This window comes from Myotis daubentonii, chromosome 8 (genome assembly GCF_963259705.1).
Source record: "Myotis daubentonii chromosome 8, mMyoDau2.1, whole genome shotgun sequence".
Classification (NCBI taxonomy): domain Eukaryota; kingdom Metazoa; phylum Chordata; class Mammalia; order Chiroptera; family Vespertilionidae; genus Myotis; species Myotis daubentonii.
Window position 1 is genome coordinate 45,491,259 of NC_081847.1, and position 15,885 is coordinate 45,507,143.

Sequence of the window (15,885 nt, forward strand, 5' to 3'; positions counted from 1 at the left end):
ATGTAGAAATAATAGGAAAGTAGGCAGAAGAGTTAAGAAGAAGCAAGAAAACCCTCAGGGAGAGACAGATCAGATAAAGGACAGTACAAATAAAATTTAGGGCCTTGCTTGATTTTTAGTTGTTAAAATATTTTATCCTTTTTTTCGTACCTTCTAGAACAGGGGTGGGCAAACTTTTTGACTCGAGGGCCACAATGGGTTCTTAAACTGGACCGGAGGGCCGGAACAAAAGCATGGATGGAGTGTTTGTGTGAACTAATATAAATTCAAAGTAAACATCATTACATAAAAGGGTACGGTCTTTTTTTTTTTTAGTTTTATTCATTTCAAACGGGCCGGATCCAGCCTGTGGGCCGTAGTTTGCCCACGGCTGTTCTAGAATAACTACTTTTTCATCCTTAAGGGTCTACTATCAGTGGGATATGCTGATGATACAATGTCTTTGTCCTCTCATTAGTATCATTGGCTGTTAGCACCCTAAATGGAATACTCTAAATATTAGGATAGTTTTTGGAATTAGTGGTCTCCTACCCTAATATTTTAAAAGGTTGTTTATTTTCTCCTTCAAAATCATGACTAATCCATCAAGCACCATATTAAGCCTCTGGTGAAAACATTACTTAACAATGTAGGATATATATATATATATATATATATATATATATATATATATATATATATATATACATACACACACACACACACTTCTATTCCCAGTGCAAAATTATTTTTTCCAATTATTTATTTCTTTGGCTTTTCAATTACTCAGTAATCTAAAACATACAGGCATGCCTAAATAGAAAATGACAGAATAAATGCTTTAACTTCTCAAATTATTAGCTTTTCTTATCTATATCTTTGTACCTTCAATTTAAGATTTATCCCAGGTAATTATAATTTTAAAATCCTATCTAATAAAGCCCTAATATGCAAATCTACTGAACAGTGGAACAACCGCTTGCTATGATGCACACTGACCACCAGGTGGCAGACACTCAACGCAGGAGCTGCCCCCTGGTGAGTGTGCTCCCACAGGGGAGCGCTGATCAGCCTGATCAGCCTGGCTTCTGGCTGGTGAGTGCAGGGAGGTGTATGGGAAAGAGAAATGGGAGTAGTAATCATTCTGCCTTATTATATCATACTGATTTTTAAAAAATATTTGTAAAACATTATTTTTATACTTTAGAGGTTTTCTCTCCAAAAATATTTTATCACTTTTGGGCTTTTATTCTCATTATATTTGGAAATCCCTTCCAAAATGAGAAACATTAATATCTTTTAAATACACTTTAGAAGTTTGTCTTATTTTAATTAAAATATGAAACAATTTTAATTTTCAAATATTTACTTGGAGAAGAGAAACTTGTATATTACTTACCTACAAATTATTGAATTTACCTCTGCATATTGCACATGCCACAAAAAAATTTATTTAAAATTTTTATTTCAGCATAAAGTTTATTTCAACATTTCTGTTGATACTCTGCAGTAGTACTGAGAGCATTCAATAGCTTTTTCTTTTCAATTAGATACCAGTTTGGTGCTAAGGATACAAAATGATTAATTATATCTAATATTAAGACATTATATTATACTTGTGGAAATGGGAAGAATTGTCTTTATTTTCTGTTATCTTTTTATGTTTTAGAATATGGTTAACTTTTGCAAGTTTTGTTTTAAAATACTTTCAAATTTAAAATTACTTTATCAGATTGTAGTAAGATGGGATGTTATCTAGTAGTAGACCTTTGGGAAGAGTACAGGATAAGAAAACAAGGTTAGTTGAATCTTGAGGAACTTAATTACATTGTGATCAGCACCTTCTGCACAACCAACATATAAATATGTTTCATTGTTTTCTGTTGAATATTAACCTTACAAAATTAAAATGTTCTCTTTTGTATATTGAGGTTTAGTCCACTTTAAATGTCCATTTAAGAATACTCTGGAGAAAAGAAAGAATATTCTGCACTGCATTTTCACTTTGACTTTTTGCACCTTCATGTTTCTTTAGGAGTTGATCCCCCTCATACTATGTACAGCATGCCTACATCCTGAGCCTAAAGAGAGAGATCAGCTTCTTCACATACTTTTCAATTTGATCAAGAGGCCAGATGATGAGCAAAGGTCGGTATGATGACTTCTTTAGGAAATAAATAAAATGTTGACATTAATTTTCTTAATTTGGCATCAAAATTAGCCTTTTAATCTAATTGCCTTTTTTTCTGTTTTAAAAAATGGAGGAAACATTGACTCTGTTCACAATGCTTTTCAGAGTTTTCACTCTTGTTATTCCAATTACTTGCGTTGAATTTGTACACTTTTGTGTTACTTACCTTTGGACTTCTACTTGAAATGTTTATTTGCCTTTATCTTTCACATTTGAATTCTAAGAATGCCTGAATATTCACTCCATGGCCTCTTAATACTTGTGCTTTACAAGAAATAAAATATTTACTATATGAATCATTAGGCTCTCTGTAAACCAATAACTGTGTGGTTAAAGGGATACAGTGTTTTGTTTTGGTTTTGTTAGTCATGAGTCAGATGCCTTCAAGCAGGAATGAAGCAGAGAAATAAGTTATACTTGAATGTGGTAAGGGGCAGAGACACACATCAAGGTGACTTTCCAGAAGAAAAGAGAATGGGATTTGATCAAGTAACCAGGATAGATGTCTACTTCAAAGAGTAAAACCGTTAAGTACTAAGTGTGAATGTGAACAAAACATCCTAGTGGGTGGGTAGCTGAGCTAAGCACCAGATGGATAAAATTTGGGAGTTGAAGTGTTTTTCTATTTTATAATTTTCTACTTTAATTTTAAAAGGATTTTGCTCATTCTTTAATCCTCACCAGAGGATATGTTTATTGATTTTAGAGAGAGGAAAGGACAGAGACAGACAGACATCGATGTGAGAGGGAAACGTCGCTCTGTTGCCTCTGGTTTGTACCCTAATCGGGGATTGAACCCACAACCTAGGTCAGTGATGGTGAACCTATGACACGCCTGTCAGAGGTGACACACGAACTCATTTTTTTGGTTGATTTTTTTAATGACATTTACATATCAACACTAATAAAAGAGAAAAATGGTAATTGGCGTACGAGCTACCCTTTTCATTGGCTAATCAGGGCTATATGCAAATTAACTGCCAACTAAGATTGGCAGTTACCTGCCAACAAGATGGAGGTTAATTTGCATACGTAGGCACAATGCAGGGAGGCGAAAGGGAAAGCAGGAGGAAGCCCCCTGCCACTGACAGTGATCGGAAACCCAGGGGGGAGCTAAGAGCTGGGGGGCAGGGCAAAGGCGGCCCTGGGGCCGCCTTTGCCCTGCCCCCCATCCATGATCGGAGAATCAGGCGCCTTTTCCGCCCTGGCCAGTGATAGCAGGAAGTAGGGGTGGAGCCAGAGATGGGAGCTGGGCATGGTCGAAGCTGGCAGTCCCAGGAGCTAGGGGTCCCTTGCCTGGGCCTAAAGCGAAGCCCACGATCGTGGGGCCGCTGCAGCTGCGGGTCCCCACTGCCCGGGCTGGACGCCTAGGCCAGAGGCGTCAGGCCTGGGCAAGGGGCCGATCCTGCAATTGGAGGGTGATGGGGGTCAACGCCTGAGGGCTCCCAGTATGTGAGAGGGGGCAGGCTGGGCTGAGGGACACTCCCCCCACACACACACCCAGTGCACGAATTTCGTGCACCGGGCCCCTAGTATAAAATAAATATCAAAAATGTAAATCTTTGTTTTACTATGGTTGCAAATATCAAAAAATTTCTATATGTGACATGGCACAAGAGTTAAGTTAGGGTTTTTCAAAATGCTGACACGCCGAGCTCAAAAGGTTCGCCATCACTGACCTAGGTAGTGCCCTGATCAGAATCAAACGTGACCTTTCGGTGTACAGGATGATGTTCCAACCAACTGAGCCACACCAGCCAGGGCTCTATAAGTATATATCTCTTTCCCATTCTTTCCAAAATATGTATGAAGAAGTAGAAAAACACATCCTTTGCAGGATCCAGCCAGGATTAATCTATCCAGCATTCCTCACGTGCTAGTCAAATAGATATAAGGGAAATTAAATCACTGTGTCTATATCATTCATTGCAAGCTGAAAATTTTCTAAGGACAATTTGATGGTGCTCTATGGGCAAATTAATATTATGTTTTCTCCTTGCAAAATATTACTTCCTATCTTGGTAACTTAATAATTAAATATAATTTATTACATTGTCATTTTTTAGATTTGTAAGGGCAAAGCCTCTAGATCTATAGCTCATTTTCATACTCTACATGTAAAGCTAATAGCTGCCACCTGGTGGCCAAAAGTACCTTGGTTGAGATATGTCAGGAATTAAACACCATTGTTCACACTTTAATCTTTCACCTTACAGAAAAATAATTATTTCTAAAAATAGTCTAATTAATTGATTATATATAATGCAAATAAGAAATTTAAAAAGCAAAATTTTTAAGTTAGCATAATATATTTGACATATAATCAGTTGTCTCTTCCTTACTTAACAACTCTCAGACTTCTTTGATCAGATCCTAAGCAAAACTTAATTTTATGCTCAATAATGGTGCTTTGGGCCAGTTCTTCATAGCAGCCATGATTGACACCACATTTTTAGCTTTGTCAAAAACTAGGCTAACAATCTCTTTCCTATGATTTCCACAAGCAGGAACAGCATTTATTTTTGCCATCACAGGAGCCTGTTTCTAATGCTGTTAATTATCTGTAAGCCATTTGACCTTTTCTATTCTCAGCTATATTTCAAAGCTGTATTAACTTTTAGAATTTTGAATCTTCACTGTGCTAAGAAGTTTATTTTTAGGGTCTTACATTTTTTCAACAAGTTTGTCCATCTCTAGTATAGTGATGGTGACTCAGGATTTAAAGTCTTATACAATGTATACTTCTTACAGGTGTTCAAAATGCTTACATTTCACCAAAGATTATTTATTGTAATTACCAAACAATTATGGAACCTATGTGTGTTCCTCATTATTTTAAGACACTAGTGGGGAGAAAAAACAATTATCAGATATTAGGAAATTTCATTGGGGAGCAGGCAGCTCAAGTACTGTGTGTAAAGCTTGGTAATTTCTTTTTCCATTTTCCTTTTGTTCATTTTATTTGCCATCCTAAAGTAGAAGGAAATAAAAGGCAAAAGAAAAGTAGAAAAATAGGCATAGAAGACAATGATCTATATATATAACAGGCTAATATGCTAAGTGTCCCTCCAACCGTCTGACTGGTCATTATGACACACACTGACCACGGGGGGCCGACACTCAGTGCAGAAGCTGCCGTGATGCACACAGGCCATTTACAAAGAAATGGCACCGTGGACCTGGTACCCACAAAGCAACACTCAGCTTCCCCCAGGTGGGACACAGCCCTGCCACCATCCCAGAGCACAACCCACCAAATTGCAGCCGACTGCTGCCAAGACCCCATGGCGCAAAATACGGCCCACAGCCCAGCTCAGCCCAGCCTGGAAACTGGCTGTGGACAGCGGGTAATGAGGTCACGTAGCAACACCCGGCTTCCTCTCTCTAGCAGCAGGCCACTTAACAATAAACGGCACTACAGACCTAGCACCCACAAACCAACACACAGCTTCCCCCAAGTGGACACAGGCCCCACCACCACCCCAGAGTGACACCCCACCAAATTGCAGCCAACACTGCCAAGACCCATGGTGCAAAATGCGGCCCACAGCCCAGCCCAGAAACAGTCGCTGTGGGCGCCGGGTAATGATGGCATGTAGCAACACCCAGCTTCCTCACCCTAGCGACTTCTTGGAGTTTCTTCAGCCTGGGAACACGACTTGCTTTATAGCCAGGTGCAAACATTTTACACTTTAACCAAATGTTTGTGAAGTGTTTTCCCATGCCTCATCTCATTTGATCCTCACAGAATCCTGGAGTAGGTAGATAGGAGACTTAGTAGAATCCTATTTTCTTTTCATTAGCTGGAAAATGGAGATTTACAAAGTTTAGAAACTTGACCCAACTGAAAAGAAGTAAGAAATGGTGGACCTTGAAAATGACTTCAGGTTTTCTCACTGTGCAGAATATAGTCAAACACTGCTGCAGCTAAATATTTTACCTTTTGTTCTCCCTGCGTGATCTACAATAATAATCTGCTTTGTGTTGACATTTACTGCTGTCTTGCTGACAATTACCTGAAAGAGAAGTTGGGGTGCTTCACTGGGCTGGAAAAAGTTTAACTAAATCAGAAAGCAGGTCTAATTAAGCAAGCTTATTCTATAGCTATAAAAGGCTAAGTTGAGTCATGCATGTGCAATACATACAAAGCTCTGACTGGCACCAGTAACACGTGTATTTTGATCTGTCATTGTCAATCGTGAATTTTGTTGACACTTTTATTATAGAGAAAGGGTGAATAGCGATATTAAAATATTTCTTCTAATTAATTTCCTTTCAATGTGCACAAATCCATGCACTGGGCCACTAGTATAAATATAAATGGGAATCAGGTTATTACAAAGTTGTGGTGAGAAGAAGCTGCAATGTATAATGAAGATATACTGGCTCAATAGTTCTCTCATTTTGTCTAGATGTTCTTTGTCATTAATCTCCTCAACCTGGGGGTTTTAGCTAGTTTGGCTAAACTAAATAAGAATTTAAAGTCATTCTCCTGTTTGAGTTAAATTGACATGTTTTTGAGAAACAGCAGTGAGCAATATTTGGGCTTAATGTGCTGATTTTAAAGTTAATATGAATTAAACATTCTATTTTGGTTTTCCTCAAAGTTAGATACTTTAAACGTCTATTTAAATCCTACTTTTTTCCCCCATCAGGTTTTACTGTTTGGAGTCTTAGGCAATCAAAAGTGAAAAAACTGCCAATTCTTCACTTAAAGTCATTTTAAGTGGAACTTCATTCTAAAGAGAAATATCTTATTTAAAGTTTTATACTCTTTAAGTTCAAGTTATTTATATATTATTCTGTAAAAAATTACCCCAAAAGGAAGTAGTTTCAAATAAACTCATTTTTATAATATAACTTGTGTGGGTCAGTTAATTTGGGTTCTCTGCTTCAGGGTCTCTTATAAAGCTGTAATCAAGGGACCGGCTCCCGGCATGGCTGGACATAATAGTCACCTCAAGTCTTCACTAGGGAAGGATTTGCTTCTAAGCTCACCCACATGATTGGCTGTTGGCAGAATTCAGTTTCTCATGGGTTTTTGGACTGAGGGTCTCAGTTCCTCACTGGTTTTTGGTGAAAGGCTGCCTTCAATTCCTTGCCACAAAGGCCTTCAATTGGCAGCATACTTCATCAAAGCATGCCAGGTTAGAAGGCAGCTAAGACACCCACCAGATGGAAATCACAGACTTTTGTAACCTAATCCCAGGAGTGATAATCCATCACTTTGGCCATTGTTCTTTCCATTAAAAGCAAATCCTTAAATACAGTCTACAACTCAGGAGATTGGGATTATACAAGGATGTGGATGTCAGGAGATGGATGTCATTGGGAACCATGTCAGAAGGTGTCTTCCAGTTATCTTAGGTGCAGTACCAAAAATTCTGATTAGATAAATACCATTTTACTAATATGAATTCATAGTTTTTATTATAGAAATACTGGGGAACAATCACTGATAGTTTTAGTGGCTAAAAACTGAAGTTCAGTAGGAGCTAAAGCATTGGACATATACTCGCAGAATGCATATTGTAGGAAGTTAATTTAGGAGGTTGAGTTTCAGCTTCACACCAATAGAGAACCCTCACAACATGTCTCATAAATGGTGTGGCCACTGGTAGGGGCACACATCTTAAGGAACTCACTATTGGTGGAGTCTAGTCCATTATTGGAAATGTCTATTTTGATTATACAAAAATATTGTACTTCATGTGAATTACAGAGCTGACTCATTTTTACCCTTAGTCCTAGTTGTACTTTCTAAAAAAACACGTTTTTATTTATTTGTATTATTTTCAGGCAAATGATACTGACGGGTTGTGTAGCATTTGCACGTCATGTTGGACCAACGCGTGTAGAAGCTGAACTTTTACCACAGTGTTGGGAACAGGTAAATTTATTGGGTTCGCCCTTGCAGGTTTACTTAGTGGATAGGGCGTCGGGCTGCGGACTGAAAGGTACCGGGTTCGATTCCAGTCAAGGGAACATGCCCAGGTGGCGGGCTCGATCCCCAGTAGGGGGCATGCAGGAGGCAGCCAGTCAATGGTTCTCTCTCATCATTGATGTTTCTATCTCTCCCTCGCCCTTCCTCTCCGAAATCAATGAAAATATATTTAAAAATAATAATAGTACCTATTGGGATTTCCCCTAGCTATTCTAGGTTATCATAAATGTTCATATCTTCTTTTTAAATGCCATTAGGAAATATGTGGGATATGAATTATGCTGCTATTTGTATAGCCCAGCACTGTGATTTAATAGTGCTTAAGGATGATCTGGGATGTTTTGCAATATTCATTCTCCCAACAAATATTTAAGAAACACTAGTTCCAGTACTGGATAGTGCCTAGGAATACAATGGGGAAATAAACACAAAGACATCGTTGTGATAAGAGTAAACAAATCAATGATATAGTGTTTTATAGTGTTATAAGCTGTCCTATATAATAAAAGGCTAATATGCAAATCTGCCGAACAGCAGAACAACAGGTCACTGTGATGTGCACTGACCACCAGGGGCAGACGCTCAATGCAGGAGCTGCCCCCTAGTGGTCAGTGCGCTCCCACAGGGGGAGTGCCACTCAGCCAGAAGCTGGGCTCACAGCTGGCTAGTGCAGTGGTGGTGGCAGGAACCTCTTCCACCTTTGCAGCAGCACTAAGGATGTCTGACTAACGGCTTAGGCCTGCTCCCCATGAGCCTAAGCCGTCAGTCAGACAACCCCTGAGGGCTCCTAGACTGCGAGAGGGCGCAGGCCGGGCTGAGGGAACCCCCCCTATTGCCCCCAGTGCCCAAATGTCATACACCAGGCCTCTAATAAAATAAAGCAGGATAAGGGCTAGGGAGCGATGGGGAATGCTATTTTAGAAAGGGTGGTCAGAGAAGAAATCTCTGAGGAAGTGATGTTTAGGCAAGGATCTGAATTAAGTGAGATACTAGAAATACAAAAGCCTTGAGATGGGAGTAAACCTGATAACCTCAAGGGAGAGCAAGAAGGTATGTGTGTATCTTTGTGGATAGGTAAGTAGGTAGGTAACAGAAATAATATCTTATGTATATTTATAGTTATATGTTAAAATATAGAGAATATAGAATGTAAATCTTTGATGTAGGAGATTTTAGTGTTTATAATTCAACTCACTGTGAACAATACTTATGGTTTTAAATTGAATTTTAATATTCCAGTTCTCTGTAGAACTCAGAATCTTGACTTTCTAGACTTGAAATTTAGGTAATTAAGTAGCTTATTTTTCCATCTTAAAATGATGGCTTTCTTACTTACTTATTCATAGTAGTATGGTCACTTATTCTTAAAAAATATTGGTCTCTGGAGTATCACTAAAGCATATAGTCTTTTAGAATTCTGTTCCAGTTTCTTTTAGTATTTATTTTTCTTTTTAAAATTTTATGGAGTTATATCTGGAAGTGAACATTATGCATAGTCATTTTTTATGTCATCTATAGATTATTGTACATACTAATTTAGAGTGAGACTAATAATCACTGAGAGTCAAATTAACTTGGAAACAACACATATAATTCTGGACAATTATTCTTTTATAATTTTTTTCACTTCCTTTATAAGTTGTATCAAAGCACAATTCATATACTGTATAATTTACCCACTCTAAGTGTACAGTTCATTGTTTTTTAGTATAGTCACAGAATTATACAACTACCACCACAATCAATCTTAGAACAATTTTGTCACCTCAAATATAATCCCCAACCCCTCAAACTTAGTTCTCATAGTTCAAGATTATTTTGGCTAATCTGGGTCCCTTGAATTGTCATATGAATTTTAGGATCAGCTTGCCAATTTCTGCAATGAAGCCAGCTGGAATTTTCATAAGGATTGCATTAAATCTGTAGATCAATTTGGAGATTATTGCCATCCTAATAATAGTAAACTTTTCAATCCATGAATTTAAGATGTACTTCTATTTATTTAGGTCTTTAAATTTTTTTCAACAATGTTTTATAGTTTTCAGAATATCATTTATGTACTTTTTTGTTTAATTTATTCCTAGGTATTTTCTTTTTGATATTACTATAAATAGAATTTTTAAAATTTTATTTTCTGTTTGTTCATTGCTAATACATTTGATTTTTTTATGTACATTTAATTTTGAGACTCACTGAGCTAGACTAAAGAAAAGCAAAATGAAAATTTATGTAGAACACACTTGGACATTCAAACCATTCTACTTTGAAGTTACTATTTCTGAATTTAATTCAAAAATGTCAGTTATAAACATTTCTACCACCACCTCTTCTGTAACCTGAATAAACATGGATATTAGGGATCTATCTAGCTGCCTACCTCCAGTTTTTTGCCCAATAGATTGCTATATAATTTCTTTTCCTAATTTTAGGCATCCAATACTTTAATGAATTATGTCACCTTTCATATGGAAATATGAGAGCAGATATACCTCTTTTCCAGTCAAAGAAAAATTTATATTCTACAAAGACGACATATGGGAACAAAACCCAGCATGTCTTTTTTTCTTTTGGTTATTTTTTGTTTTGGTTCAGTGTAGTCATCACAGTAGCAAAATCCCTTCATCGTGCATATGCAAACATAAATGGATTAAAGTCTGCTTACTTTGAAAACGAAATCTCATCACTAGTCTAAGGCTCTGGTTAAATAATTGATTAACCAATATTTTAATCCCTTAACTCAGCGGTTCTCAAGCTGTGGGTCTCGACCCCTTTGGGGGTCAAATGACCCTTTCACAGGGGTCGCCTAAGACCATCGGAAAACACTTATATAATTGCATATTGTTTTTGTGATTAATCACTATGCTTTAATTATGTTCAATTTGTAACAATGAAATTGGGGGTCACCACAACATGAGGAACTGTATTAAAGAGTCGCGGCATTAGGAAGGTTGAGAACCACTGCCTTAGCTACAAAAGAGGACTAATGAGTCATTCCTGTCATAAACCATATATATACATAAAAGCCTAAGCGACTGTTTGACCGGTAGCTATGACACGCACTGACCACCAAGGGGTAGACGCTCAACGCACAGGCATAGAAACATGTAACAGACTGATGAATCTCAGAAGGAAGCGGGGGAGGGAGGAGGGCGGGATGAGATTATTAACCAAAGATCTTATATGCATATTGGAGCCTAGTGCATGGGTTCATTCACTGGTGGGTTCCCTCGTCCTGGCCTACAGGGATTAGGGCAAAACCAGCAGTCTGACAATCCCCCGAGGGGTTCCGGATTGCGAGAGAGTGCAGGCCAGGCCAAGGGACCCCGCCAGTGCACAAATCTGTGCACTGGGCCTCTAGTATAGTATTCGGAAGCTGGGTTTTCCAAATATACTAATGTTTGTATGGAAGGAGAAAGTTGTCCCCACCATCCTAAGAAAAGCCTAGTCTTAGGCAAGCCCACAATAGACACCTTGCCAAATTTTCACCTTTGCTTTATCCTTTTTTCTTTAACAGATAAGCCCTGTGACCTCGTTTTTTAGTCTTTCCCTGATTTCCTTATTCCTGATTCAGCTATACACAGGGATTCCCAGAGTGGAAAAGAGAAGCTTTATTGTATTTTTAACAAGATTTGTGGTGAAAAATAATGCTCTGTTGGAGGAAGGAAGACTATGTTGTTTATGCTTGATGTGCTTTTTACTCTAGATTAATCACAAATACCCAGAAAGACGACTGCTTGTGGCAGAATCCTGTGGAGCTTTGGCACCTTACCTTCCTGTAAGAATTGTCATTTTTTCCTTACAAACTTTTTTTCCTTTTAAATAATAGAGAAACCTTTTCCCAAGTGTCTTAAACATTTTAATCCAAAATCTCTTTGGGCATGCTGTCCTAATAAAAGAAAAAGATGAATAAAAAAGAAAAGCGTTACATTGATATAATATGGCATTGCAGACGGGCACATTAGCCATTGATTTTGCATGAGTGTAAATAAATTCAATTGTATGAGCAGGTCTGAGGACTCTGAGGGTTCACTTGACATTCTTTCAAAGAGGTCCATCAAGAGAAAAGTATTTTCATAATAATATTAAAACATGTTTTGTCTTGTTCTCTATGTTGACATTTACACGGTTGGTGCAAAAGTTATAATGGGAAACAATGCCAGTGTATTAACACTAATTAAGGCAGTGACACCCAAATATACTGGTAATAATTGTATTCCTCACCACCATGCACTTACAGAAAAAGTCAATTTCACCTAAAAATAAGTTTGATCAGAAAAAGTCAATTTCATTTAAAAATAAGTTTGATGAATTGGTTAAATTATTAATTCTCCTAAATCTTTTCTCTTGTGTATGTCTGTTTTTAATATTTTTGATGAAACAGAAAATACCAATATTGAGCCTTTTTGCTGCATAAAATTTAATGGCTATTTTATGAAAAGCACTCAAAGTAGTTTGCGTTCTGAGCTGAACTAGCTACATTTTTTCATGGGCTACTGATTTTATTTGACAGACCACTGATTGACAAACAATTTATGGTTATTCAGACTTTGGTATTTGTCAAGCATTTTCATGAAAATGACCCTGTCACTTCAAGGAAAACAAGTAGATGGCATTTATTGCCAGTGATAAAATTGGAACTTTAAGTGAGAACAAGAATTTTGGAAAACTTCTATCTGCCACTATGAGCTTAATAGTTTCTAAGTATGTAAACTCTTTTCTGAGTACGTTGGTGATACTAACAAATGTGATTTGTTTTTATATTATTATAAAATGTGTCAGTATTGAAGAATATCTGCATAACTCTGCAATCCATTATTTCTCAAGTGACCAATGTAAAATACTCAAATTCGTGCGTGGGTAATAATTAGAAGCAAAGTTCAAGATAGTCCAATGGAATCTAGTGTATCAGACTTTAAAGAGCTTACCTTGTTATTAGCAATGAACCATATCATGGTTTCAGATTCTACATTGCAACTAACTTTTAAGAAACTACCACTTGTCCAATTTGAGCGTACAAAGTAAAATATCTATTCTTATCAGAAAAGACTATTAAAATACTCCTCCCTTTTTTAATTGCATGTCTGTGTGAGGCCATATTTTTTTAAATACTTCAACCAGTACAAAATATCACAACAATTGAATTCGGAGCAGATAAGAAAATCTACATATCTTCTTTTAAGTCAGACATTAAAAAGATTTTGCAATAAAATGTAAAACAACACCATTCTTCTTGTTCATTGCTTTGTTTTATGAAGTTATTTTCATTAAAATATTATTTGTTAGCCTAATGAATTTATTTTTAAATAAATTGATACATATTTTAAATTTCTTAGTTTTAATTTCTAAGATGATAAATATCAATAGGTATTACTTACCCAAACAATTCTCTTTGATATGCTCATTTATTTTTAAATGATTGAAGGAGTCTGCAACCACAAAGAATGAGAACCACTTTTAGGTATCTTCTTCCCATGGGTGCTTAGGAGTAGAAGAATGAAGTGACATCACAATTATTTTAATTTAAACAATCATAATTTAAAGCAGAGATTGACAAACTACAGCCAGGACACTGAATCTAGTCCATAATCCGTTTTTATAAATATTTTTATTGGAACACAGCCACACCCATGTGTTTATGGATTATCTGTGTCTGCTTTCACCCTACAACAGCAGAGTTGAGTAGTTGCAATCGAGAGGCCTTATGGTCCTCAAAGCCAAGACTCCTGTCTTAAAGGGTCATTTTTGAAACTTGTTCTTTTAAAAGGATACAAAAGTGGAATTATACAGTAATGAGCTATTTATGGAAGGAAAGGAAAGACTTTGTATAGTGATAACTCTGCATTTACTATTAACATGCCCTTTAATGAAGAGAAACCAATAGTCAAACAATTGTGTGTTTTTTAAGTAAAATTTAGTGTTGTTTTTTTTATTCAGAAAAAAAATGGAAAGAAAAAAGAGTAGCCCATAGTGTCGCTCAGTAACAATATATTTTTGTTGTTAAAAATAAATTGTTACCCTAACCGGTTTGGCTCAGTGGATAGAGCATCAGCCTGCGGACTCAAGGGTCCCAGGTTCGATTCCTGTCAAGGGCATGTACCTTGGTTGCAGGCACATCCCCAGTAGGGGGTGTGCAAGAGGCAGCTGATCAATGTTTCTCTCTCATCGATGTTTCTAACTCTCTATCCCTTTCCCTTCCTCTCTATAAAAAACCAATAAAATATATTTTTAAAAAAATAAAAATTAAAAAAATAAATTGTTATACAGTACAGAAAAAAAGTAAAATGAAAATAAAAGACTCCCCCCTCTGGCCCCTAGTCATCTTCTCCAAAGATATCTATCTAGTGTTAAGACTTTATAATTATTACTTACAGAAAATAAAAATTTATGCTTACACCAGCTTTATAATTTTTTTATATTCTTTAAAATTTTCTTACCCAAAATTAATTATATAATATACAGTGTTCTATATCCCCAACAGTAAACTCTATTTACAGGTTTTTGCTTGGGTATCTGTGCATTTTAAAAATTTCTCATACTGTTAATACCTCTGCATCTTGCTTCTTTCAGCATTTGCTTTTTTTTATTTTGACAGTGTTAAATTGACCCCAACCAAGATAGCATAGATTTATAGTCCTATCAACAGTACCTTGGAGTTATTTTCCCATATATTCACCAGGAACTAGGCATAATGAAAATTTTTTAATGTTTATCCTATAGGAAAAAACTGTTACATTATTGTGACAAGTCATATAGATAGATATACTTGAGTGAGTTTGAGCATCCTATTATTTATAGTTTCAAGATAAAGGTGAACATCACATGCTTGCAAATGATAAGGAAGCTGTTCCACACTGCTCCTAATACTAGAATGCTAAGCAGTATTAATAATAGACTTAAGCTTCCTCCATGGATCTCCACTGGCCTCATATCACACTGTAACTGGTCATGTAAAATCTCAGTGTGGTAACACCTCCTGACTTGTCCTGTGAGTTCCCTGGGGCATCCTGAAACTAACTGCCACAGTTGACCTCAGCCTAGATCAGTGTGAAGCACATACCCAGCTGAAGTTTATGTACCTCTGTCCCATGGTCCATGCTGATACTAAATAAGAAGCTGATTTTTAAACCAATATTTAGACTGATATTTAAAGTATCTTAATACTAAGATACTTTAATGCATTGGGAGGGGGGCAGTTTTTAGCCTAAAGCAGGGGTCCTCAAACTTTTTAAACAGGGGGCCAGTTCACTGTCCCTCAGACCGTTGGAGGGCCGGACTATAGTTTAAAAAAAAACTATGAACAAATTCCTATGCACACTGCACATCTCTTATTTTGAAGTAAAAAAAAGCAAAACAGGAACAAATACAATATTTGTATTTGCATGTGGCCCGCGGGCCGTAGTTTGAGGACCCCGGCCTAAAGGATAAATAAACAAGGCTATACCTGAAGGCATATTCACCAACCTAAATGTGACTAAAATTTGCTAAAATTACATATATGTTTCTAAAAAGTCAAAACAAAAACTAGGTCATTTAAAAATGTCAGACTTTGCTCTGCATACCAAATCACACTGTAAATTTATGAAAATGATCACATCTTTCATTTTTATTTTATTCTAACCATTATATGTCAAAAGAACCTAAACAAGTTTAGGTTTAAAGAATTGTTATAAATTAATTAAGTTACAATAATGTTACAAAGAAGGGAAGGAAGGAAAAGCAAGACTTTGTATAGTGATAACTCTTCATTCTAGCTTCAGCCATTAATTAGGCC

At 36.6% G+C, this 15,885-nt stretch overlaps 1 protein-coding gene across 4 annotated transcripts in view; it reads left to right on the forward strand.

The window, feature by feature from the left end:
* Positions 1-15,885, forward strand: part of RELCH (RAB11 binding and LisH domain, coiled-coil and HEAT repeat containing) — a 100,972-nt gene that overhangs the window by 45,186 nt on the left and 39,901 nt on the right. For all 4 annotated transcript variants that reach the window (XR_009454106.1, XR_009454105.1, XM_059706261.1 and 1 more), the window contains exons 11-13: positions 2,015-2,127; positions 7,970-8,060; positions 11,818-11,889. Coding sequence is in view for 2 of the 4 variants with exons in the window: in XM_059706261.1 (XP_059562244.1) it covers positions 2,015-2,127; positions 7,970-8,060; positions 11,818-11,889 (276 nt within the window). In the remaining 2 variants the exon portion in view is untranslated. The remainder of the gene's footprint in view (positions 1-2,014; positions 2,128-7,969; positions 8,061-11,817; positions 11,890-15,885) is intronic.